Consider the following 27371-nt stretch of genomic DNA (forward strand, 5'->3'; position numbering starts at 1 on the left):
TAGATGTAATTTATTACAACCTAGTCCACGTAGTGAGGTCACCAGACCCATTTGTACTTTGCCTTTTTCAACCAAGACTCAATGCATTAAAAAATGCATATTGAAACATTGGCAAATTGTACAGACACTTCCTGGGTTTGAAGAACCTCCAATCTTTGCTATGCGGAGAGGGATTAATATTCGATCAATGTTGTCAAGGATTAGTAGACCGGTGGGACAAGATCAGTGGGGTCAATATAAATGTATTGGGTGTTCAGTCTGCGAGAATGTATTGGAAATACGTACATTTCAAGCATCTCAGCACAAGCAGCCTTTTGTATTAAGAGGAGAGTTTTCTTGCGACTCTTTAATGGTCATTTACGCTATTTTATGTCCATGTGGGTTGGTATATATTGGATATACCACCCGTAAAATCAGATTGCGTATTATAGAACACAAGATTAGACTGAGAACAGGTAAGGTAGGAGCTCCCCTAGTGTCACATTGGTCGGAGGCAGGACATGAAGTTGATCATTTAAAATTTTTTGTGATTCAACAATGTCAATTTAATCAACAGGGGGATGTAACTAATACATTGCGTAGGATTGAGCAAAAATACATTTATTTATGGAATACAGTGCAACCGTGGGGTTTAAATGAGATGATAGAGTGGGAGGCATTCTATTAGCTTATGGTGATATGGTACATGAAGTGTAGGAAGATTTGTCGTGGCATGGTTGTTATGAGACATTGCGATATTTGCAGGAATACATTTGCTCACTATGGTGAGAATGATGTTGAAGATATTGAATCGGTGTTTGTTATAATAATAGTAGCTCGGGGTAGGTATATACCGTGATTCAATATGTATTTGTTCGGGATTTGTGTGTGCTATAAAGTTTAGTGAGATGAGGATCCAAGTGACATTTGATACAGCTGATTGGTAGTGATTGGATGCAAAGGTACGCTGCGCCAGAGTGTGGATAGTGTCTTAGTGAGGGGATGACGTAAGCGACATTGGATAAAGCTCATTGGTAGAATTTACAATTTAAAGGGACGCCGCGCTTGAGCGTGGTTAGTAATTGTTCATTGTAAGAGCGGTTTCCTTTCCCCCGGAGGCCGTTGAAAGGATTCAGAGGAGTGCGGGTAAAATATACCGTGAAGCGCTGCTTTTGTTTAAAGTGGGTAAGTGTGGGTTTCTGGTATTTTTTGTAATACATTTTGTAGTTTATATGATGAGAATGTGGTGAAGTGTGCAGCATTAGAGTATGAGTAAGAGATGAGTCAAGCAGTAATGTATATCTGTCTACCGGATACAATGAGTGCAAGTAATGGATATTTTGTATACGTTTGTTTTAGATACATAAATGCAACAAGCTGTGAAACGTACAGGATATGGTGTGCGGTGAAGGAGTATCACGCTGGGTACATTTATGGTGAATGGCTTTAAGAAACCGGGTCAAGGTGATGCAGGTTGGAATTATGGTATTAGTTGGAGGTTTTGGTGATATGGCTGACTATATATATTTTTAGTGATAATGAGTCAAAGGTTATGTCTAATATGAATGATATATATTTCATAGGATCCCATCTATGTGCGGTGATGGTATAAAATATCATAAGGAAGAAGCTGATGAATATAAAGTATCAGAAGTATAGCATATGTAACTCATTTGCATGAAGAAGGATTTCTGCTTGTGATTATAAAGAGTCCCTGAGGAAGCCCGTGATAACGGGTGAAACGAGATCTTCGTTGGATATTTACAGTCGAACGATCAGGGTTATGGATAATATTGATACTCTTATAAAATTATGAGGTAGCAGTACTACACGACATAAAGGCTATAATGTGGAGATGAAAGCAGGTGGAATTAATTGATATACTTAATATTAATTTGTGAGGTAGTTTTTCTACCCGATGTTTATGAGAATATATGCTAAACAAATTCAATCGATATTTGGAGGTGATGGGTGTTTTATGATGAGGGTATGATTGGGTATGCATGTATAGTGTGTATGTAGGGTAATGAATGTATGGGATTTTATGTGTTGAGAGACCGTTTAGATAGGTGATCCTATGTATTAGGAGAGGTTTATTAAATTGTTTTTGTATCAACATATTTAATAAAAAAAACGTTTTCTGAATATAACTTCATAATATATGCCCTCTAGGTGTGTCATTTTCACCTTGCACTTATCCACATTAAATTTAATCTGCCATTTTGATGCCCAATTTTCCAGTCTCACAAGGTCTTCCTGCAATTTATCACAATCTGCTTGTGATTTAACTACTCTGAACAATTTTGTATCATCTGCAAATTTGATTACCTCACTCATCGTATTTCTTTCCAGATCATTTATAAATATATTGAAAAGTACGGGTCCCAATACAGATCCCTGATGCACTCCACTGCCCACTCCCTTCCACTGAGAAAATTGTCCATTAAATCGTACTATTTCCTGTCTTTTAGCCAGTTTGAAATCCATGAAAGGACATCGCCACCTATCCCATGACTTTTTACTTTTCCTAGAAGCCTCTCATGAGGAACTTCATCAAACACCTTCTGAAAATCCAAATACACTACATCTGTCTCCATCTGCTGGAAGGGAGGTAAGACCCAGGAGTCTGGACTGATCTGGGTACAGGGAATTTTTGTTGGTTGCTGATATTTTCTTTATTATAGCTAATTCAGCTTTAATACGAGCCAATTCCTCTTTCATGGAAGAGGGTTCTGAACAAATGGGGCAAGCCCCAAGTTTCCAGATGACTTGCCTCAAAATAAAGGCTCCACAGTTGATACATTGGATAGTCCTCATTTTATCAACTTATTTGACGGAGAACGCCTAAGGAATTGTTAGATTACTAAACTAACTAGTTTCCAATTCTTAATCCAGGTAGACTATATTAGAACAAGCCCTGGTGTGGTTGGGTAGAGGGGCAATGTGGGAGGGAATTAAACAGTGGGCATCTTAGTCTGGTGTGCTCAAGCCTTTTTTGAGTTGCTATTTACAAGTTGCTCCCCTCCCCCAGGCCCTGTCTTGCAAAGTGCTTACAATTGACTCAAAAAAAACAAAAACCCTTACTTTTAAATTCTTAATGTCTCAAATAATTATTCCAATACAATTCTTTTCAAATACATGACTGCTTAAAAGACACTCCCATCAACACTGCAATTATAAGATTTTCTGTCTTAAAGTCGAGATTTCAAGAAACTGACAGCATATATTTTTAAAATTGTCAAATATTAATCAGTTTCAGCTGACCAAATGCCTACTGCCCTGCTTAAATCAATCCTGATAAGATCTAACTATGTCCCTCTATCAACAATGCAGTTATAAAAACCTTTTGGCTAGGAGTCCAATTCTTATATTCACTTATGTGGTTGAGAAAAACACAAAAAGGAACTCGATTCATTACTACCTAGAGTCTAAATGAAAGCAGTAGGTATACCTTCTGAGTCTGAGCTTTAGATGCCAAAGAAGTAACAAGGTAAATGGCTGAATCTTTGTGTTTCCAGTTTGTAGATGGATTCTTTGCATACTCTAGTAACATAGAATTAACATAGCCAGAAAAGATCCCAGTCACAGGTCCTTCAAAGAACTTGCACAAGCCACGCACCAGATCACAAGCTGCTCGCCGCCTGGTGTCAATGTCTGCAAAGTACAAGGGAAAAAAAATAAATGGCTCCTAAGTCTGAATACATCAAAATTCCAAGCTAATCTTGCAATATAGTATTACATGCATTTACCTTACTGTTTTACAGCTGGCTGGAATCCTACTGGAAGTACGATGCTATCAACCTATAGCTAACCAAAATTAGTTTTTGAAAATGTTTTACTTCAATATATACCAGTCTAAAAGCCCTGAAGATGGGGAGGGGGGGAGGTATCCTGCAAGTCAGTTCAATGACCTAACAAACTAAATAATGTAATGCCCAAATGTGTCATTTCTCAAAGTGTTTATGCGCATTGCATTATGACAACTCTTGAAAAGGCAGATTGCTCAGGATATACCTCACACAGAGCATTTACACACTGGAAGAGACTGAAATGGGGGATTTCAATCACATTGGACATTTCAGCCATTGAAGTGTTCAAATTCTGAAGGCACATCACCACATATGAATTTTGACTCTAGTCTAAAGGAAGAATTTAACAAAAACTAGTGATATTTTGTAAAAATAAGATCTTCAGTATGTTTCGCCATTACATATTTTTAATCCTATTATAACAGAACACAATTTATAAGTATCATAATTTCTAAGCTACTTTCACTGTGCAATAACAGATTTAAAAAAAAGACAAGGAACCAAACTGCCCACACAGTGTTGGAACAAATGCACAAAGAATAATGCACAAATTTGAAAAATAACTCATTACGAAGATACTGTAAAACTAAATCATTCAGGCTGATTAAAAAAAACTCCATGGGAGAGCCGGTGCTCCGTGTTGAGAGCCCGCTCTCCTGACATGCGCCCAGGCACCTCTCCTGGGCACGCGATTCTTTATTTAAATTAGGGTCCGCGCTAATAAGGAAACGGCGGCTGTCAGCGGGTCTGACAATCGACGCTTAATTTTACAGACATCGGTTGTCGAAACCGCTGACAGCCACGGGTTCGGAAAAGAAGACGCTGGCAAAATTGAGCGTCTGTTTTCCAACCCACGGGCCGGCGGACAGCTTTTTTTTTTTTTTGGGACCTCCGACTTAATATCTCTATGATATTAAGTCGGAAGGTGTGAGCAAAATGTGCAGCTGGGCCACACATTTTACTTTCAGTATCCCATGGGGATAACTAATAGGCTCATCAACATTCATTTGCATGTGATAAGCGCTATTAGTTTCGGGAGGGGGGGGGGGGTTTGGCCATGCGTTTTCCACGCGCTATTACCTCTTACAGTATAAGGGATAACAACATGTAAAACGCGCGGTCAAACATGGTCAGCCTGATTATAAGTTTGAAGGCAACAAATACTCATTTACCTGATCCCTCCAAATCCCTTCTTATGTATTCCTCAGAATTATCTTCAAAAGCCTCCTCATCAGCAGCTAAAGAGAGAAGCATTTCAGATATGGAATACACTTAAACCAGACATGACTTATGGTATCATTTGTTAGTTTCACTGCAAGAATACATTTGCCATCAATTAGGGTAAACTGCTACAGTTGATCATTACATTCTCAGCAGAATCTTTATACAAAAATAGTTTTGGTGGATTTTGCTACAGAGTTAAACATGCTGAACAAGTTTTCATATTTGACTTACTATATTGAAACAAATTCTAGCTGTTACAAATGAAAAACAAGTATATATAAAAAAGGTGAGAAAGGAAGACCTCAAACTCTGGTTGCTAGAAACGTGAAAATCTCAAATATGAAATTATTAAAAAAAAAAAGTCATAGGTGCCAGGGCTGAAGCTTTACAAATAAAGCAAATGATGGAATGTTTGCATTTACTATCCTGATGTATTTTGCACCAAAGTTTTTTTTTTGGGGGGGGGGGGGGGGAGAGGAGGAGGGGGAAGTGGGAAAGAATGCATCTTAAGGCATAATTTACTGAGAGATCATTTTGGAGAGACAGGAGAAGCATTGCTTCTTAGGTCCGCACAGACCACCTAGCAGCCATTTTTCCTCCCTTCCCAGGGCTGAGGGCTTCACTTTTGCTACACCAGCAAACATACAAATCTACTTAAGTATGTATGTTTATATTACTTATAGGGAAATCGGTTCTTCCTAATTTTCGTTCCTGTAGTTCCACAGATCAGTCCAGACTCCTGGGTTTTGTCTCCCAACAGATGGAGACAGAGAAAGTTTCATAGGCACCGCCTCTTAACCTAGTGTGCCACCTGCATCTCCTCAGAATTATTCAGTACCCAAACAAAATATTTAACAAAACTTTCAACCAATTAACTCTACTACCGTATATTCCCCGTTCCAGAAGGAAATTCGTAAGTAAATTTATAAACACTTCTTAAAAAGACTAATGGGAAACCTGTGCCATTCTTCAGAATCAGAATTTTTAAAATAGACTGAGCAGACTCTCAGATTCCTCTCCACCACCGGGCAGGACTCTGTACTGATTTGTGGTACTACAGTAACGAAAATTATCAGGAAAGAACCAATTTTCTTTTCCCTGTACTTATCCAGATCAGTCAAGACTCCTGGGATATACCAAAGTTTCCCTAACCAGGGTGGGACTATGAGTCCCGCTCGAAGTACACTTTCACCAAAACTGCCAACATCCAGGGCCTGGACGTCCAATCGGTAGTGACTGGCATAGGTATGTAAAGACTTCTTTTGGGTTGCCATCAGATCCATATGAGGCATGCCCCACCTGCGAGAAATGAGGGTTATTGCTTCCTCCGATAGCTCCCATTCTCCTGGAGCCAATTGTTGGCGGCTGAGAAAATCCGCCGGCACATTGTCGGTAGTAACCACCATCCAACTGAGGCACCTCGATGTCCACTCCGCGGCACAAATGGATCCGGCCAAGCCACTACGAAAGATTGGACCTGGCAAACTCAGCAAGAGGTAGATAAAGATGAAACTGCTCCAAACTCAGATCCCACCAGGAAAGCAGCACTCTCTGCAGAGGTCTCATATGAGCAAACGCCCACGGGACCATGGAACAGAGGACCTGCAAGTAACCCAGACCCTGGGTACCTCTGACCTCCAACAGTCCCTGAACTTGCAACTGCAACTTGCAAATACACTCCTCCGTGAGAAAGATCTTCCCTACACGGGTATCGAAAAGCGCAGCCAAGAATTCCAAAACCTGCGAAGGCGAAAGATGGTTCTTGGTCAGATTCACTATCCGGCCCAAGGATCTCAAGTGGCACAAGACCACTTACACCACCTGATGGCAAAGTTCCTCCGACTTCGCTTGGATGAGCCAGTCACCCAGATATGGGTGAACCAGCATGCCCTCCCTTCTGAGTGCTGCTGCCACCACCACCACCACGGCCTTGGTGAAAGTCCTCAGGGTCATGACTAGACCGAATGGTAGAGCACAAAACTGAAAATGCTCCCAGAGGATCATAAACCTGAGAAATTTCTGATTCTGGTGTATTCCGATGTGCAAATATGCTTCCGTCAGGTCCAAGGATGCCAAGCACTCCTGGTATCGCACCACCACTATGACCGATCTGAAAGTCTCCATCCAGAAACGGGGAACCTTGAGAGCCATGTTTACCTTCTGCAAGTCCAGAATTGGGCAAACGGTCCCTTCCTTTTCTGGCACCACAAAATAAATGGAATAATGCGCCATCTCCCACTCCTCCTGGGAGATTGGAACAATGGCCTCGAGCATTCTCAGTCTTTGGATGGTCTGCTGAACGATAACTTTCTTTACTGGTGAAGCACAGGGAGACACCATAAATAGGTTCCTTAGCGGCCAAGCAAATTCTAAAGCGTAGCCTTTTCCTATCACGCTTAGAATCCACTGGTCTGACATGATCTTGACCCACTCCTTGTAAAAAGAGTCAACCGACCCCCGATGGCTAGAACTGAGGAGTTTGTCGGCCACCCTTCATTGCCCAGATCTGGTTCCAGCTGGGCCTTGTCCCGAGTACCCTCGGTTCGCTCTGCGGCCACAAAAGGATTGGGATCAGGACTGAGACCTCCTCAAGGTCTGTATCTGACCCATGCCCGAAGTTCTACTCGGATGGAAACTCCTTTGGCTCCAAAAGAGATAACGAACCAGCAGAAATTTGGAATCTTTGCACTTATCTTCTGGCAGCTTGGGCACTTGATTATCTCCCAGATGTTTGATCAGATGTTCCAAGTCTTCACCTAAAAATAGCTTGCTCTTAAGAACATAAGAAATTGCTATGCTGGGTCAGACCAAGGGTCCATCAAGCCCAGCATCCTGTTTCCAACAGAGGCCAAACCAGGCCACAAGAACCTGGCAATTATCCAAACACCAAGAAGACCCCATACTACTGATGCAATTAATAGCAGTGGCTATTGCCTAAGTAAACTTGATTAATAGCAATTAATGGACTTCTCATCCAAGAATATAAGAACATGCCATGCTGGGTAATACCAAGGGCCCAGCATCCTGTTTCCAACAGTGGCCAATCCAGACCATAAAAACCTGGCAAGTACCCAAAAACTAAGTCTATTCCATGTTACTGTTGCTAGTAATAGCAGTGGCTATTTTTTAAGTCAACTTAACTATTAGCAGGTAATGGACTTCTCCTCCAAGAACTTATCCAATCCTTTTTAAACACAGCTATACTAACTGCACTAACCACATTCTCTGGCAACAAATTACAGAGTTTAATTGTGCGTTGAGTGAAAAATAACTTTCTCCGGTTAGTTTTAAATGTGCCCCATGCTAACTTCATGGAATGCCCCCTAGTCCATTATCTGAAAAACTAAATAACCAATTCACATCTACCCGTTCTAGACCTCTCATGATTTTAAACACCTCTATCATATCCCCCCTCAGCCGTCTCTTCTCCAAGCTGAAAAGTCCTAACCACTTTAGCCTTTCCTCATAGGGGAGCTGGTTCATCCCCTTTATCATTTTGGTTGCCCTTCTCCGTACCTTCTCCATCGCAACTATATCTTTTTTGAGATGCGGTGACCAGAATTGTACACACAATTCAAGGTGCGATCTCACCATGGAGCGATATAGAGGCATTATGACATTTTCCGTTTTAACAACCATTCCCTTCCTAATAATTCCTAACATTGTTTGCTTTTTTGACTGCTGCAGTACACTGAGCCAACTATTTTAAAGTATTATCCACTATGATGCCTGGATCTTTTTCCTGGGTGGTAGCTCCTAATATGGAACTTAACATTATGTAACTACAGCAATGGTTATTTTTACCTATGTGCAACACCTTGCACTTGTCCACATTAAATTTCATCTGCCATTTGGATGCCCAATCTTCCAGTCTTGCAAGATCCTCCTGTAATGTATCACAATCTGCTTGTGATTTAACTACTCTGAAAATTTTGTATCATCCGCAAATTTGATAACTTCACTCGTCTTATTCCTTTCCAGATCATATATATCTAACTAGATAAATGAGCCCTGACCGACGTGCCGCAAATGCGCGGTAGAGAGCAGCTCTACCGCGCATGTGCGGCACAGATAACTCTGAGCAACAGAGGGGAGGAGGAAAGGGCAGGGAGCCTCCGCTCCGATATGTTAACAGCCTGAGCCCGACCCTCCTCCTCCTCCACTGCCGGGGGGGGGGGGGGGGGGGGGGGAGTAGGGAGGGACTGCCGGACTGTCACTCACAGGGACAGGAGGAGGAAAGAAGAGTCGCCGAGCAAATGCAGTAGAGACTTGCTGTGAAGGGACCTTACTCCTTACCTCCAGCTGAACAGATTAAAAGCAGCTGCAGCAGGAGCACAGAGAAGACAACGGAAAGGAGAAGATCCGAGTCGGCCCGCCCCCACCCCCTGAGTCCTGCAGATAAGAAGCCAAGTAAACATTCAGCAACTGCAGGAGGGGGGAGGGGGGAGCAGTGCAGTCAAACCGCGTGGTGGGGGGGGGGGGGGGCTCTCAGCCACCAGGGGAAGAGTTTACTTGGACATCCCTCCACCCCCACTCCCTGCAAAGCAGAGCAACAAAAGTGAAAGCCAGAGTCGTGCTCCCTGCTCCCTCCGCCCTCTCAAGTCCGTGAGCGGATTTCTTAAAAAAGGCACAGGTCTCCCAGAAAGAGAGCAAAGCAAGCCTTTATTTTGATGCAGCTCCAGCACTGCTCTCTGCATCAATGGCAGAGGGGAAGAAAATTAGAAACAAAAAGTTTCCAATAAGGGCCAAGAGTAACAGACTGCCCTGCCACAAGGGAAGGAGTGAGTCACACATAGTGACTGAGAGGGGACGGGAGGGGATGAGAGTGAGGGATGGGATTAGGAGAGGGTGGGAGTGAGAATGAGGGAAGGGGAGGTGAGAGTGAAGGAAGGGGGTTTCAGTGAGAGGGAAGGGAGGCAGTGGGAGAAAGAGGGTGAATAAGACTGAGGGAAAGGAGTTTGAGTGGAGGCAGGGGAAGGAAGGGAGGTGAGTGGAGGAAGGGGGAGTGAGGGAAAAGAAATGAGGAAGAGTGCCGTTTCTGAAAACCAAACCGAAAAAAAAAAAACGTTTTAATGTAGCCCGTTGTTACGGGCTTAACGGCTAGTGTATATATATATATATATATATATATATATATATATATATATATATATATATATATATATATATATATATATATATAGAAAAGCACCAGTCCAAGTACAGATCCTGAGGCACTCCAATGTTTACTCTTTTCCACTGAGAAAGCTGACCATTTAATCCTACTCTCCGTTTCCTGTCTTTTAACCAGTTTGTAATCCACGAAAGGACATCGCCTCCTATCCCATGACTTTTTAGTTTCCTCTTATCTACTGGTAGCTAGGATACTGGAGATCCACCCCATTTACTGGCCAGGATTTCCAATTCACTTCCGAAGAGGAGTGATCCTTTAAAGGGCATCTTTGTGAGATTTGCCTTGGAGGTTGCGTCTGATGACCAATTCCGCAGCCATAGCTGTCTTCTGGCCACCACTACTGAGGCCACTCCGCTGGCCGAGGTACGGACTAGGTCAGAGTCCGCGTCAACTAAAAAGGCAGTGGTGAGTTCCATACCCATTCTGGAATTTGCTGAGTCATTCACCTCCCGAGAGAGAAGCAGGCACAAACAAAACTACTAGGGCACAACAAGAAGCAATCTTTAAGGTCATTGCTACTGCAAAAGCCTGTTTAAGGATGGATTCCATCCACCTATTGTGCGCATCCTTTAAGGCCATTCCTCCCTACACTGGGTTAGAACATAAGAACATGCCATACTGGGTCAGACCAAGGATCCATCAAGCCTAGCAACCTGTTTCCAATCCAGGATATAAGTACCTGGCAAAAAAATAGAAGAGACCAATGCATCCACTTTAGGGAAACACAAATGTTCTCTAGCTGCCAGATCCAGTGGGTATAGAACTTCTAACGCTCACCCCCCTTTAAAACTTGCTTCTGGGGCATCCCATTCCATGTCAATCAACTCCCGGATGGCTTCCAGTACTGGAAATTAGCAAGAGGTTCCCTGATACAGCCAGACCCTGGGGCGGGCTGTATGAGGGAACCAAAGAAGGGTCTGGGAAACCAGGGCCGGCAAATCATTTTTTATGGAAAAACCATAACATGGTCCGAGACGGTTATAAACCAGGGGGATTTCCCCATCTTCTAAGGAAACTAGATCCTCGTCTTCATCCGTGCCATCTGGGTCCCAGCCAGGGATACTCTTGGTGAATTGAGGAAAGCCTCGAGGTTTGCTGATCGGACTGGGAGAGGGAGGGCTTACCGGCTGAGGTTCCGTCCGGACAGGGGCAGGTGAGGTAGCAGACTGTGCCTGTATGAAGGCATTGAAAGAATTCCACCCAAGAGAAAGCAGCTGGGTCCATGCCCAGAAGGTACTGGGGGTAGGTGCCACTAAAATTTCCCTCTCCCATGGATGACCCGGTCCCGGGGTTCTCAGATCGGGGTACTTCCCGTTAATGCTGTGGCTGACCCATCCTCTGAACGGGAGGAGCTGGGCTTAGCAAAGTCCGGGGAGGCCAACTCTCCCTGGGCTTCCTCACAGTGCTGACAAAAGTAAGAATCCAGGTCAGACTGTGCAGCCTTAATATCACAAGCAGCGCAGAGAGAAAGGCGCTTATGTTTCTTTGCTGCCAGAGACATTGGCAACAGTAACTGCGTGTTCAGATGGCTTGCTCTAAAAATTTTATGCGCACAGATTTCGGGCGGCTACATGGGCCACAGCAAGGCGCACACACAGCCTGTGCGCCCGGCTTTACTTGTATTCTGTGCCTAGTAAGTTGTGCGCGATGTCCCTTCATGGATTGCAAACTGGCTAAAAGACAGGAAACAGAGTAGGATTAAATGGACAATTTTCTCAGTGGAAGGGAGTGGACAGTGGAGTGCCTCAGGGATCTGTATTGGGACCCTTACTTTTCAATATATTTATAAATGATCTGGAAAGAAATACGATGAGTGAGAATCAAATTTGCAGATGACACAAAATTGTTCAGAGTAGTTAAATCACCAGCAGATTGTGATAAATTGCAGGAAGACCTTGTGAGACTGGAAAATTGGGCATCCAAATGGCAGATGAAATTTAATGTGGATAAGTGCAAGGTGATGCATATAGGGAAAAATAACCCATGCTATAATTACACGATGTTGGGTTCCATATTAGGTGCTACAACCCAAGAAAGAGATCTAGGTGTCATAGTGGATAACACATTGAAATCATCGGTTCAGTGTGCTGCAGCAGTCAAAAAAGCAAACAGAATGTTGGGAATTATTAGAAAAGGAATGATGAATAAAACGGAAAATGTCATAATGCCTCTGTATCGCTCCATGGTGAGACCGCACCTTGAATACTGTGTACAATTCTGGTCGCCGCATCTCAAAAAAGATATAATTGCGATGGAGAAGGTACAGAGAAGGGCTACCAAAATGATAAGGGGAATGGAACAGCTCCCCTATGATGAAAGATTAAAGAGGTTAGGACTTTTCAGCTTGGAGAAGAGACGGCTGAGGGGGGATATGATAGATATGTTTAAAATTATGAGATGTCTAGAACGGGTAGATGTGAATCGGTTATTTACTCTTTCGGATATTAGAAAGACTAGGGGGCACTCCATCACGTTAACATGGGGCACATTTAAAACTAATCGGAAAAAGTTCTTTTTTACTCAACGCACAATTAAACTCTGGAATTTGTTGCCAGAGGATGTGGTTAGTGCAGTTAGTATAGCTGTGTTTAAAAAAGGATTGGATAAGTTCTTGGAGAAGTCCATTACCTGCTATTAAGTTCACTTAGAGAATAGTCACCTCCATTAGCAATGGCAACATGGAATAGACTTAGCTTTTGGGTACTTGCTAGGTTCTTATGGCCTGGATTGGCCACTGTTGGAAACAGGATGCTGGGCTTGATGGACCCTTGGTCTGACCCAGTATGGCATTTTCTTATGTTCTTATGTTCATTATATATACTACGAGTACTGAAGCTCTATGGTGGGCAATACAGGCACAAACGTACATATACGATAGTGCCACAGTGGCCTACCATGCGGTGTGTTAACCAAGCCTAAAGTGGGGCCTAGCCCACCAGGGGGCCACAACCTGCTTGGAAGCCCATGTCACTTTACCCCAACAGGATCGGGAATGTCATTGGTACAGGGCGCTGAGCAAAGAGATCTGAGTAAGTCTTACTGAAACCCCTGCAACGTCTCTGAATTATTTTTTTTAATTTACCTGGGCTGAGCGCTTACTAGCTGAGTACAGAGACTGTCACTGGCTGCAGGGGGAGAGCGCTTTGGCTGTCGCCGCCATGCTCGGCTTCCTTTACCTGCTGCCTTTCAGCTGCTTCAGCAGCAAAGTCCATGCTAGGAACCGGCTACCGGACCAAGGCACACCTCTGAGGGATCTCAGACATCACCTCAGGAATTCTCAACTGGGTGAGGGATCTTTAGGTATCACCACAGGAGAGCAGGGCTCAATCTTTTCTCCAACTTAAAAGTAGAATTTCTTCTTCCAAAAGGTACAGTGATCCCCATAGGGAAATCATGTCTACATCTGCTGGAGACAGAAATACTGAAGGACTGAGGTCACTGCAGGGGTGTATCTAGGGTGATGTCAGCTTTGAAACCTGACTCAGTCTTCATCTGCTGGCAGGTGAGCATGAACCCATTGATCCTGAGTCCATCTGGCTACACACTAGGAAAGATTATATAATGCATCAGTCCCATAAGTGACCGCCGCCTCCAAGCATTCCACTTACTCAGACTCCTGGTGTGACAGATCCTTGGCACATTATAACTGCTGCACCCATCTCAAGTTATCTCGCAGCATGAAACTGCTACACACTACTGCCCTGATGCCAAGAGCAGAAACTTCAAAGATCCTCTTGAGGTGCACTTTGATCTTCCTGTCCTGTAAATCCTTTAGATCTGCCACGCCAGCTACTGGAATGGTAGCCCTGTTTGTGACCGTGTACCTGGAAGCATCCACCTTTGGCACCCTCAAGAGCTCCAGAGTATCTTCGGGCAAGGGATAAAGCTTATCCTTGCTCTACTAAACTTCAGGCCAGTCTCCAGAGTATTCCACTCCCTAACCAACAACTGCTTGACCATCCTATGGAAAGGAAAGGTCCTGGCTGGGCCCCTCAAACCAGCCATAACCGGATCCACCATGTCTTGATCTGGCTCCTTTTGCAGGACCGCTATCCCTAACTCCGCCAGGGCATGCAGAATCCCTTTGAAACAGGCAAACTATCTTAGGGTCGTCCCCCGCCATGGAAGGAACCTTCCCAGGCTCCTCCTCCTCCGGATCCTGTCCACTCTTGGGCAGAAGAACATCAGAAGGACCATCCCCCGAGGGCAATCCCTGGTTGAACTCCTCTGAGGAAAAACATCCATAGTACACTGCTCCACTGGTGCTTTGATCTTATGGATCCTTGTAGTTTCCAAAGCTTCTAAACCTCTGGGCTTCTTCCTGAGAGACCCCCCCCAAGATGACCTGCACTTGAAAGAGCACCACTCTTTGGCCCTCCGGGCCAGATATGCCTCACGCATTAACAAAATAAAATCCATAGAAAAGGGAAGGGAACCATACTCATCCCCCAGCAAGGGATTAGGATCCCCCGTCTTCCCGCCCCCCCCCCCCCCCCCCGGTCTCATATCGGACCATGACAGCATGGATGGGAAATCTCCTCCCCCCGCCACTCTCTCCAGCAGCTGAGAATGATTTCAAAATGGCCGCCATTCCCGTGCTCAGCGGAAACAGGCCGACCACTCCATCAGAAGCAGCCTGAGACCTACCAGCCGTTGCAGTCCCCCACAAGGAGCCCTCCCCAGAGAGGCAGTGGGAACATCTACCAGCCCTAGAAAACTACAAGCAGTGCTCCCCACACACGGAGCAACGGCTCGCTTGCGGCATGGGTGGGCATGCCCTAGACCGTGTGGCCCGCGTCGAGAGAACATTGGTTTGGGAGCCGCCTCAGGTACCTGCCTCTGTCCCTGACTACTGCCGTATGCGATCGGGAAAGCCGAAAGTAAAAAGCAACACTGCTCCAACAGCTTCCTTTTTTTTTTTTTAATAGCTTTACTAAGAAAACACTAAAAAGTACTTCCCTGAATGGCAAGAGGCTTCCAGTGATCCTTGCTGAAGGGGAGGGAGCTAGACCACTAGCTTTCACCCCTGGCATGACAGCTAGAACAATCCTGGGGTCCCCAAGCCCTGCTCACTCTATCTTGCTACCAGGAGGGATGGTCCCACCAGGACCTGCCAACCTCCTTGGAGGAAATCTTTTCTTCTCTTGATTTTCTTTTTTTTTTTCTTCTTCAGGTACAGAACTGCAGGTTTTGCACCACCTCCATCTGCTGGAGACAGAGAAATACTAAGGAGATGCAGGTGGCACACCGGGTTAAGAGGAAGTGCCTATGAAACTGTCTCCATCTGCTGGAAGGGAGGCAAAACCCAGAAGTATGGATTGATCTGGGTACGTACAGGGAAGTAGCTATGAAATTTGTTTATTGAATCTTTGTATTACATAAAACAAAATGGAGAAATTACTTACCTGATAATTTTGTTTTCCAGAGTGAAGACAGATGGACTCAGGACCAATGGGTATAGTGTGCTCCTGATAGCAGTTGGAGACGGATCAGATTTCAATCTGACGTCAGCCCTAGTACATATACCCCTGCAGGATGCCTTGCTCCTCAGTATTCTCCTCGAAAAGCAATTGTGGATATATGTGTTACTGAATAATTTGCATAACTTGGTTAACTTGATTAACTTGAACTGGTTGATGCGGTTATAGCTGGAGACCGCCAGTGCACTCAACCGAGAAACGCCGACACCCGGTAGGTATGGGTGTCCTAATTAGAGGGAAGCTTGGCTTACTCGTGTGTCTTGCTCTCTTGGATTGTCCCCCGAGATTTCCGGGATTGTTGGCAGCTGTGGGCGGGATGCTGAGTCCATCTGTCTACACTAAGGAAAACGAAATTATCAGGTAAGTAATTTCTCCATTTCCTAGCGTGTAGCAGATGGACTCAGGACCAACGGGATGTACAAAAGCTACTCCCGAACCGGGTGGGAGGCTGCCCGTGGCCCACTTAGTACTGCCCTTGTGAATGATGTGTCCTCCCGAGCCTGAACATCCAGGTGGTAGAACCTAGAGAAGGTGTGGATTGAGGTCCATGTCGCCGCCCAACAGATCTCGGCGGGTGACATCCATTTGGTTTCCGCCCAGGACACTTCCTGGGCTCTAGTGGAATGGGCCTTGACTTGTAGAGGTGGAGGCTTGCCTGCCTCTACGTAGGCTGCCTTGATTACTTCTTTGATCCAACAGACTATGGTTGCCCGCGAGGCTGCTTCCTCTGGTTTCTTTCCGCTGTGAAGGACGAAGTGGTGGTCAGTCTTTCTTACGGATTCCGTCCTTTCCAGGTATCGGACTAGGAGTCTGCAGACGTTAATTTGGCGAAGGCGGCGAGCTTCCTCAGAGTCCTTATGCTCGTCTGGCAATGGCAGCAAGATGGTTTGGTTTAGATGGAAGAGAGAAACCACTTTTGGGAGGAAAGAAGAGACCTTGCGTAGCTGTATGGATCCCGGTGTGAACCTGAGGAACGGTTCTCGACAGGACAGTGCTTGAAGCTCGGAGATGCGATAGGTTGAACAGACTGCAACTAGAAATGCAGTCTTCAATGTTAGTAGTCGGAGGGACAGACTACAGAAGGGTCTGAAGGAGGTTCCCACTAGGAAGTCTAGGACTAGATTGAGATTCCAGAGAGACACCGGCCACTTTAGGGGTGGTCGGATCTGTTTGACCCCTTTCAGGAAGTGGGAGACGTCCGGGTGAGAGGCTAGGCTGCCGCCATCCCATCTTGGCTCTGTAGCATGCCAACGCAGCCACCTGCACCTTGATGGAGTTGAGAGAGAACCCCTTCTGAAAGCCTTTCTGCGGGAATTCCAGAATCGCGGGAGGATGTCGCGGTCTCCACAACAGGCTTCAAATATTCTCCATATCCTTATGTATGTTAGAGAAGTGGAGAACTTGCGTGCTCGGAGCAGGGTGTCAATCACTGCCCCCGAGATTCTGCTCTTATTCAGGCAAGTCCTCTCAATGGCCAGACAGTAAGTGAGAATCGAGTTGGGTCTTCGTGGAGGATCGGGCCTTGTTGGAGCAGATCCCTGTTCGGAGGCAGAGGGAGAGGGCTCCCTGTCAGTAGTCTTCACATGTCTGCGTACCAAGGCCTTCTTGGCCAGTCCGGGACCACTAGAAGTACTGGTCCCTTGTAGTGTTCTATCTTGCAGATGATCCCGCCCAGTAGCGGCCACGGAGGGAAGGTGTATAGCAGAATTTCCTATAGCCAGGCCTGGACGAGGGCATCGATTCCTTGGGATTGTGGTTCCAGTCTGCGACTGAAGAAGTTGGGAACTTGTGTGTTGGACCGGGTTGCCAGGAGGTCCAAGGCTGGTGTTTCTCAGCGGTTTACTATCAACTGGAAGGCTGTAGCCAACAGCCTCCATTCCCCTGGGTCTAGACTTTCTCTGCTGAGGTAGTCCGCAGTGATGTTGTCTTTTCCCGCAATGTGGGCGGCTGAGATTTTTTATTTTATTTAAGGATTTTTCTATACCGATATACGTTGTTGGACATCATATCTCTCATAGGTTTGATTCCGCCCACGACATTAGGGGGTCTATTTCCAGGGACACCTGTTGGCTCCTGGATCCTCTCTGGCAGTTGATGTAGGCCACTGTTGTAGCTGGGTTCGAACTTCCTCCGGGAGCTGGAGGCGGACAGAGTAGCTCTGGGACATTGGATTCCATAGTGACAGTAGGGAACGTTGTAGGGGCCGCATGTGAGCTCTTGCCCATGGGATCACTTCCAGTGTGGATGACATGAGGCCGAGGACTTTGAGGTAGTCCCACACTTTGGGGCGAAGACTGCTTAACAGGTTTTGCAATTTTTTTCATCAGTTTTTTTCTCCTTGTAGGAGTTAGGATGATCTTGTTTTGTCTGGTGTCAAACCGGACTCCCAGGTATTCCAGAGATTGGGAGAGCTGCAGACAGCTCTTGTTCGTGTTGACCACCCACCCAAGGTTCTCCAATAGAGTTTTGACTCTGGTGGTTGCCTGATGACTTTCCTCTGGGGATTTTGCCCTGATTAGCCAATCGTCCAGATATGGGTGTACAAGGATTCCTTCTTTACTCAGCGTCGCCACCACTACCATCATGATTTTGGTGAATGTTCGGGGCGCTGTGGCTAGCCCGAAGGGTAGTGCCCAGAACTGGTAGTGGTGGTCCAGGATCGCGAAGTGCAGAAAATGCTGATGCTCGTGGTGGACTGGGATGTGCAGGTAGGCTTCTGACAGATCCAGGGATGTGAGGAATTCTCCCGGCTGTATCACCCTTATGACCGAGCGTAGAGTTTCCATGCGGAAGCGAGGGACCCTCAGGTGACGGTTGACGGACTTGAGGTCCAGGATGGGTTGGAACATGCCCTCTTTCTTGGGAACGATAAAATAGATGGAATAGTGCCCAGTATTTTGTTGTTGCGTGGGCACCGGCGTTGTGGCCTTTAAGGCAAGCAATTTGGTCAGCGTGGTTTCCACTGCCGTCCTCTTGGAGGGGTCATGGCAGGGAGATTTCACAAATTTGTCCGGAGGGATGTTGTGGAAGTCCAGATATCCCTCTCGAATGATGGTTAGGATCCACTTGTCCGAAGTTCTCGACCCATCTTTGGTAGAATAGGGCAAGCCTGCCCCCTATGGCTTCTTCCTGTGGATGGGCCGGCTTATTTTCATTGCGGGGTACGGCTGGTGCCTGGACCAAAGCCGGCTCCCCTTTTGTTGTGCTTGTTCCGAAAGGACTGGCCCCTGCCTGCGGGGCGAGATGCTTGATATGCACTCTTGAACAGTTTGAAGCGCTGTGATCCCCTGCCCTTAGATGTTCAGGGAGAGGGGCGCTGGCTTCTCGTTCTTGTCCTCCGGTAGCCGCAATAGTGGGGATTCGCCTCATTTGTAGGCTAACTTTTGCAGTTCGCTTCCGAACAGGAGGGTTCCCTTAAAGGGCATTCTCATGAGTCGCGTCGGCTGACCAGCTTCGAAGCCAGAGTTGTCTTCTGGCTGCCACAACGGACGAAATGCCCCTGGCTGCAGTGCGTACCAGATTGGAGGTCGCATCCGTGAGGAATGATACTACTGGTTCTAGTGCTTCGACGGGCATGGTGGCGTTCCTGGTCTTAGATAAGCAGGCGCGTGTCACCACAGCAGGCCGCGATCTGTAGTGACATAGCTGAAACGTCGAATGACTGTGAGGATGGATTCCAGAATTCTGTCCTGGGCATCCTTGAGTGCCGCTCCTCCCTTGACTGGGATGGTAGTGCGCTTTGCGACCGCGCAGACCATGGCATCTACTTTGGGGAATGCCAGGAGATCTTTGGCAGCGGGGTCCAGGGGGTACATGGCTGCCAGGGTCTGCCCCCCTTTGAATATGGCCTCCAGAGACTCCCATTCCAGGTCAATCAGCTGTTGGACAGCTTGTAGCAAAGGAAAATGGCAGAAGGTTTGGCGGAGTCTTAGGATCCACTGTGGCACTTATGCCTGGGATAGCGAGCTCATTCAAGTTGTGCGCCACAAGATATGAAAGCTCGTCTTTGGCGAAGAACCGCCTCATGGTTCGGTAAGGTGTACTGTCTTGATCCTCATCAGAGGTGTCCATGTCCCCCAATGCTGGGGCTTTTGGGCGGGCGAGGCACTTCTCTGGGTTTAGAGGGTCCCGGGATGTTAGGGTCCTCTGGGGGAGGCTGTGGCTGTGTCATTGGGGGCGCCGGTTGCATGTGGACAAAGGTATGTAGGCCTTTTAAGAATTCTAACCAGGAGAAAGATGCTGGGTCTAAATTGTGAGGTGCTGCGTCCCCGGGGAGCCTGTTTGAAGGAAGCTCCTGCTGGGGGTAGCTAGGTCCGGTGTACTGTCAGTGGATCCGGATCCCAGTACCGACTGGGGAGGACCTTGGGCTGGATCACCCAGGGCCTCCTCGCACTGTATACACAAGGCCGTGGCCTCTTCATGCTGCGCAGCTCTAATGTGGCATGCTGGGCAGAGGCCCTGAGCCTTGAGCTTCTTGTCCGGTGGTGCCATGGTTTGTGCGCGCAGGATTGCAGAAACCTCCAGTTTGTGCGTTCAAGACTCCGGGTGTGCCTAATTTGTGCATGTAGGTCGAATACACGCTCAAGAAGATGTGCGCGCTGCTGTGAGCACAGCACTTATGCGTGCGCCCGTGTGCGCACGGCTCGCATCGGCGGACAGGGCGGCGATCAGGCGAAAATGGCAACAGCGACCACGCAAGCAATATGGCTACCACCTCGGCAGGTCTCCACGAGGGAGGACCCTTGTATCGGACCAGGGTCTAGCCCGGAAAGGCTGATCAACCCGATGGCACTGACACCAGCTGGCGATCTGTGCAGCTCTTCGAGCCTCGGAGACCAGAGACTTTTAGGAAGTTTTCTACCTTACCTTGTCTCGGAATTTCCCAGTCTCTGGCTGCGGGGGGAGAGGAAAAAGTACCTTCACCGCCGTGCTCAAAGTTGCACTTGCTGCCTCTCAGCTGCACCCAATGTTGGGGGCTAAGTCCATGCTGGGAACCGGCTGCTGGACAGAGGCTTACCACTGAGGGATCGCAGAAATCACCTCAGGAATTCTCAACTAGGGGAGGGACCCGTAGGTATCACTGGAGGAGAGCGGGGATCGTCTGTAGAGGTAAGATTTCTTCTTGTTTTGTATTTCTTTGGATAGAATACTCTAACGCTGTGCAAGCGTGTACAGAGTCCCGAACTGCTATGGAGACAGAAAATACTGAGGAGCATGGCGTCCTGCAGGGGTATATATACTAGGACTGACGTCAGATTGAAATCTGATCAGTCTCAAACTGCTATCAGGTGCACACTATACCCATTGGTCCTGAGTCTATCTGCTACACACTAGGAAATAACCAATTTTCACTCTAAAACAGAACTCAGTGAATTGTGAAGTACTTGTTTTATACCAGTTAGCAATTATGAGAGGGAAAAATAGTGAACTGAAAGTTAAATGTCTAGTCTTGGGTATAATTCTAGGATTAGTGTCCGCCTCAACCTGACTCCCACCACATGTAATTTTTAGACAATTTCAACTGTTCTAATAAGTTAAATTAGATCCCATTTCTTTTCTTTTTTTTTTTTTTTTTAAATGATCAGACTGTATACTTAGCACTTTATCTGCTCAATCAAATCTTGCTTGACTGTGCTAAATGATTGGCAATCATTTCCAAATTCTTACCTCTGAACTCCATGTTGGGCACAATAACTTTTTCACAGATACTGGTCAGTGTATTTGGATCTTCAAAAAGATGCTTGTAATGAGGTCTTTCACAAACCGATGCTAGGAACTGAATCGCGTTACTTACCAACTGAGAAAGTAAAAAAAGAAAAAAAAAACAAAGCAAAACAGCAACACTTAGCAAAACACTCATTTGTCTGGACTGATCTGGGGTACAAACAGGAAATATGTTTTTCTTAAACAGTCTACAGCAACTTTAAATTATTCTACCTACCAAATCATATTTGACTTCCTGTCCTGTTGTGACTAACAAATTCCAGATTGCTGTGACAAAACGGGGTAGGTATGGCTGAAACTCTTCATCGTATTTCTGAGCATATAACGCAGCATTGTCACAGATTTGCGATTTCAGTAGCTCCAACAATCCAGCTTCCTCTTCATCCTTACAGAAAAATCCCAATACAAAATATCACCGATAAGAGAAATTCCTACTGTTGGCAGGCTCTCCTGTGTAAGTTCTCCCCACTGAGCATATGAAAAATAAAAGCCTCAACACACAAATTCCTTCGCTACATCTGACAGAGCCTGAAGACAAACCATATCCAATTAACTATCTCTCCAGAAGCTCAACATAGGATGATTTCCTAAACATTTAGGAATCAAAGAGTCATTTTAGAATGTTTTCTTTAACAAGTATTATTCTCCTTTTCTTCTCATGTAATCTTTGAACACTGATGAATTTTATTATAAGAATTTAAGTGGCTACATTTTATCTATCATTTCCACAGCCTATCCCACTTACTTTGCTTGTTTCTTTCTCCCCCTTACTAGCTACCCTACCTAGCAACAAGCTGGGCACAACTTGTAACCAGCATGGTAGGACTTTTAAGCAGGTAAATATTTTAGCATTCAGCCTAACATTAGAAGTTTTGACAAACTCTTAAGGACAGAAAAAAAAAAGTGATAAGAAAAAAGGCAAACAAAAATGTAAAAAAGTTAGGAAATGTAGAGTCCCAGCATGAGGTGCCTCTTGAAAAGTCATGAATCTCACTTTAGCCTGCATATAAGTGCTCCACTTGTAAACAGAAAAACAGCAGGGATATCCAATCTTTCACTGTGACCCACATGAGTATTTTTATTTACTGATTTTGTATACAGTCATTTGGTGTAGCCATAACGGCTTACAACAGTAATAAAATTACAATAAAACAAAATGACAATAAAATTGAATTAGCATAAAATCAACATAATAAAATAGAATTTAGAACAAACATTTAGATATACTCTTAAAATGTATCCAATTGGTCTAACTTTAAGAATTCCATGCATCAATTCATGTAACTGAAGACTCAAATTTTGATAAAGGTAAATCTGTCAAAGTTTTGTTTTGGGTTTTTTTAAAGAACATTCCATAAAAAAAATTAACCAGTAGCATATTTAAAAATAAAGTATTTTTTTCAGTCTATGCATATTTAGGCTGCCAGGGGATGTGATCAAAGTCAGTAGTACAGCTGGGTTTAAAAAAAAAGGTTTGGACAACTTTCTGGAAGACAGAAATATTAACTTATTAGCCAGGTAAACTTGGGTAATGCCATCTTGTACTGCTGCAAAACAGGAATAAGCAACAGGGAATCGATCTCCCCATTAGGATCTACTGGCTACTCTCAAGAGATAGCATGCTGGGCTCTATGGACTACTGTTCTGAACTAGTATGGCATTTCTTATGCTATGCTCTTCTTCAAACCTCCAATAAATTATCAAACTAGACTTGAGAGAAAAGCAGAGACTAAAGATTGTGGCACCTTAATTTGAAGTAAAAGTCATTTATAATACAGCACAAGTTTAATAAATTAAAAAATAAACAAAACAAAAACAAACCACTTACATCAGTTTGTAAAAGTTTATTATCCAAAGTTAAAAGGCTATGGAAATTTGTCATCCAAGTCTCCATGTTGTCTTCAAAAAATTCAGGCAGATCCTAAATGAGAAAGCACGACAATCATGAGTGAGGACAAAACCAAGATTTCTACACAACCCCAATTCAACATCGGGTTAAGAATTTTCCAAAAGAATCCACAAAGGAAATTCAATTACCTGAAAGTTTAAGCTGTAAAACAGTTTTGCAATCAGAATGAGAGATGAGAAGAGAACTTTCAAAGCACTAGCATCATTTGCATGGGTATTGCAAAGTTCAATGGTGGCCTAGAAAAGAAGAAAGCAGTCCATGATCACCATTATCTGCTAGCACTTGAACAGATCAGTTGGAGACATGTTTTATAGGCACCAGGAGCAATCTGACCTAGCAGACCACCACAAACGTGTGTGCAATCATTCATCTATTTTTGCATGAATTATCGCTGTACTAGAAAGTTTAAATCTTGAACCCGATGCTAACAACCCGATGGTTATGATTAAGAAGTTAATCCCAATATACTAACATCAGTGTTAAAAGCATTACAATATTATGAATAAAGACACGAGCTGATGTAATAGTCTAATTAGTCTGTTCTTATAAGCTAACACCATATTCTCAGTCTTAAAAGTACAAAATATAAAAATCTACAGAATGTCTTTTCAGAATCACCATTTTCCTTATCCTAATTTCTCTCATATTCAACAGCATTTTCTTCATTTAAACTGTATTTTCATTGCCACCTCCAAGAACAGAGAAAATTTACCAAGTTGTAACATACCTTAAAAAGATTTGTCAAAGGTTCTGCAAAGGCATCAAGTACAAGTTTAATTTCTGTCCATAATTCATTTGATTTAAATTCATGGCGGTATCTAGTAGAAGAATGGAAGATTTAATAATTTACTTTCAAAGAATTCTAAAGCATGCTATTACCAGTAAATTAAAACCATCTGAACCAAAAAGCAAGTTTACTTACCATAAAGAGTGCTTTCCATAAAAAAGCAGGACTCATTAGCTATGCTCTGTGGGTGACATCATCAGGCAGTACAAGGCAGAACTTGAAAAGCTTTTAGCTCTATTGGGCATGTGTGGCAGTTCCTGCATGCTCACATTCTAGAAGTCTCCTCAGTCCATATCAAAGCAGTAAACAGATTATGAAGGAAAAATGCTGTCCTAGGAAGAGGGCAGGATCGCATGGCTAATGAAAACACCATTTATGGTAAGCAAATTTGCATTTTTCTGTTGATAAGCAGGCTGAATTAGCCATGCTCCATGGGAAGTCCCAAGCTCAAGGTTGCTGCCATGTTATCAGTCTTTTTTTTTTTTTGCAACCCTGACTCCTCTGTGGACAGCATTTTATATGGATGTTAACTGGCCTAACATGGCCTGCCCTACTGCACTGTCTGCATTTGCCAACGTGTCTAGGCAGTAGTGGGATGTGAAGGTGTGAACTGATGACCAGGTGGCTGTTCTGCAGATGTCTTGAACTGGCACATTATACAAGTGCGCTATGGAATCTGCTGTTGCACGCACCTGGTGCGCCTTTACTAGATGAGTTAGGGAAAGCTAATTGGAAGCATAACAGCATTTTATGCAAGAAGTAATCCAGTTTGAGAGGATACATTTTGCTACTGGCAATACCAGTCTATTTGGGTCATATGACAAATAGTTGAAGACAGTCTATGCCCTTGCTTTTTGCGTTTGTAATAGGCCACAGCTCTTTTACAATCCAGGGTATGGAGGCTTTTTCCCCCGCTCTTTTCTGTGTGGTTTTGGGGAAAATATTGTTTGGAAGAGTGATGGGTTGGTTTATGTGGAAGGCTGATCCTACCTTTGGTAGGAACTTAGGGAGTGTGCAGAGGACCACCTTGTCATGGAAAAGTTGCAAACAAGGAAGGAATTGCACAAATGCTTGTAGTTCACCAACAGTTCATGCGGACGTAACCACTACTATGACAACCATTTTTCAGGTCAGAAACCTGAGGTCAGCAGCGTCCAGAGACTCAAATGGGGTTTCCGTAAGGCTGTTAAGTACAAAGTTAATGTCCCAGGGTACAGGAGGCTTTCACTTTGGGGAGTGTAGATGTGGTAGGCCCCCTCATAAATTGGGAAATTAAACGGGTATACAAAGATCGGAGATCTGTTCGCCTACAGATGATAGGTCGCTATGGCACTGATGTGCACTTAAATCAAAGATATTGCCAGACCTGTATGGGAAAGGTGATATACATATGACAGTAGCTAACTAAGTTCACAAGTGAAGGGATTGATGGAATGATGTAACAATTGCACTTGAAAGCATATTTAAGTCAGGTGGAAGGTTTTCTTGCTAATACTACAACCTCTTGAATCTCATCTAATAAATTCAAATAAGCTAGGGTTGTGTGTTCAACATCCATGCTGTTAGGTTCATGGTTGGAGCAGAAGAAGGATAGAACCCTTTTCCTGGGTTAGAAGGGATGGACTGCACCCTAGGCCCTGCTGGGGGTTTGTTGAAAATTGTTTGAAATGCACATACCAAGGTTGTCTCCGCCATGCTAGGGCATTTTGGCTCCATCCTGTATGTATTTTTGGACTGTTTGGCTATTAGTGGAATTGGAAGGCATAGAGAACACCTTTTGCCCATGAGATTAGAAAAACATTCAGGACTGGGATGGATGGAGCAAAATAGTCTACCTTTCTGCTCCTTTCCATAGAAGGAAAGTTAAACAACTAACAGCATGTTAAAAGGTGAGGTGAGAGAGGCCATAGTAGCTAAAAGAACATCTTTCAAGAAATGGAAAAGGGATCCGAATGAAGAAAATAGCATAAGCAGTGGCAAGTTAGATACAAAGCATTCATAAGGAAGGCAAAGAGAATTTGAAAAGAAGCTTGTAGTGGAAGCAAAACAAAAACTTTTTCAGGTACATTCGAAGTAAAAAGTCTGTGAGGGAGTCAGCTGGACCATTAGATGATCAAGGAGTAAAAGGGAAACATTTATTTTCTTTGGTTTTCTATACTAATGTTCATCGGACATATCACACCGGTTTACAGTGTAACAGAGGAGTCTATTAGTGTAAAATTGTTTTACAATGTAACATTGTGACATTTAAGAGTTAACTCTAACATTTTACATTGAACTTTAACGTTGCAATGAATTTTATAACTTTTAGTATTGAGACTTTACAACATTTTGCATTGAAACTTTGTAGCATGCATAACAGTTGGTCTGTGGGGAGACATTCTGATACATATTAGAGGCAGAGAAAATCGTTAAAACTTTGCATCGAGTGTAGTAAGAAAGCTTAGGTTTTTGGGGTTCATTGTAATGTGTGATTATGCAGATCTAATGTGGGTGTTGAGGGAGGAGGGTAGGAGGTGTGTGGGGGAGAGATCGTGTTCATGTGTTGGGTGGTGGGTGGTAGTTGGGTATGCTTTTTGGAAGAGCCATGTTTTTAGGTTTTTTTTGAATGATTGGGTTGTGGGGTTGAGCCTGAGTTGAGGTGGTAGGCTGTTCCAGAGTGTTGGATCTGCCACTGTTGGGGATCGTTCCCTTGTTGAGGTCAGGTGGGCCATTCTCGGTGATGGAGTAGGAATGAGTCCAGAATTAGTGGATCGGAGTGTTCTCTGGGAGGATTGAAAGTGAAGGGCAGGGGCTCAGCCAGTCGAATTTAGGGATAAAGCCATAGCAGAGAGACTAAATTAATCCTTTGCTTCAGTCTTCACTAAGGAAGATATAAGACAGATACCCATGCCAGAAATGATATTCAGAGATGATTCTACAGAACTGAAACATCTCAGTGAACCTGGAAGATGTACAACGGCAAATCGACAAACTAAAAAGTAGCAAATCAACTAGACCAGACAGTGCTGAAAAAACTGAAAATGCAGGCTTGCTATTAGTAATTTGGAAACTATCATTAAAATTGTCTATGGTACCTAAAGACTGGAGGGTTGCCAATGTAAAGCCAATTTAAAAACAAACAAACAAACAAACTTTGGCCGACAACACCCACTCTCCTGGATCAAGACTCTCCCTGCTTAGAAAGTCTGCTCTGATGTTGTCTTTTCCTGCGATGTGGGAGGCGGAGATCATCTGTAGATGTATTTCTGCCCATTTCATAAGGAGATCTATCTCCTATGAAACT

The 27371-nt window shown here is 44.5% G+C and overlaps 1 protein-coding gene across 7 annotated transcripts in view; it reads right to left on the reverse strand.

The window, feature by feature from the left end:
• The window catches only part of CSE1L (chromosome segregation 1 like), a 184244-nt gene that overhangs the window by 114846 nt on the left and 42027 nt on the right, over window positions 1-27371 (reverse strand). For all 7 annotated transcript variants that reach the window (XM_029612426.1, XM_029612429.1, XM_029612428.1 and 4 more), the window contains 7 exons: window positions 24026-24116; window positions 23427-23534; window positions 23218-23310; window positions 21607-21774; window positions 21333-21462; window positions 4961-5026; window positions 3431-3633 (listed from right to left, as the gene is read on the reverse strand). In XM_029612426.1, the coding sequence (XP_029468286.1) occupies window positions 3431-3633; window positions 4961-5026; window positions 21333-21462; window positions 21607-21774; window positions 23218-23310; window positions 23427-23534; window positions 24026-24116 (859 nt within the window). The remainder of the gene's footprint in view (window positions 1-3430; window positions 3634-4960; window positions 5027-21332; window positions 21463-21606; window positions 21775-23217; window positions 23311-23426; window positions 23535-24025; window positions 24117-27371) is intronic.

This window comes from Rhinatrema bivittatum, chromosome 8 (genome assembly GCF_901001135.1).
Source record: "Rhinatrema bivittatum chromosome 8, aRhiBiv1.1, whole genome shotgun sequence".
Classification (NCBI taxonomy): Eukaryota; Metazoa; Chordata; class Amphibia; order Gymnophiona; family Rhinatrematidae; genus Rhinatrema; species Rhinatrema bivittatum.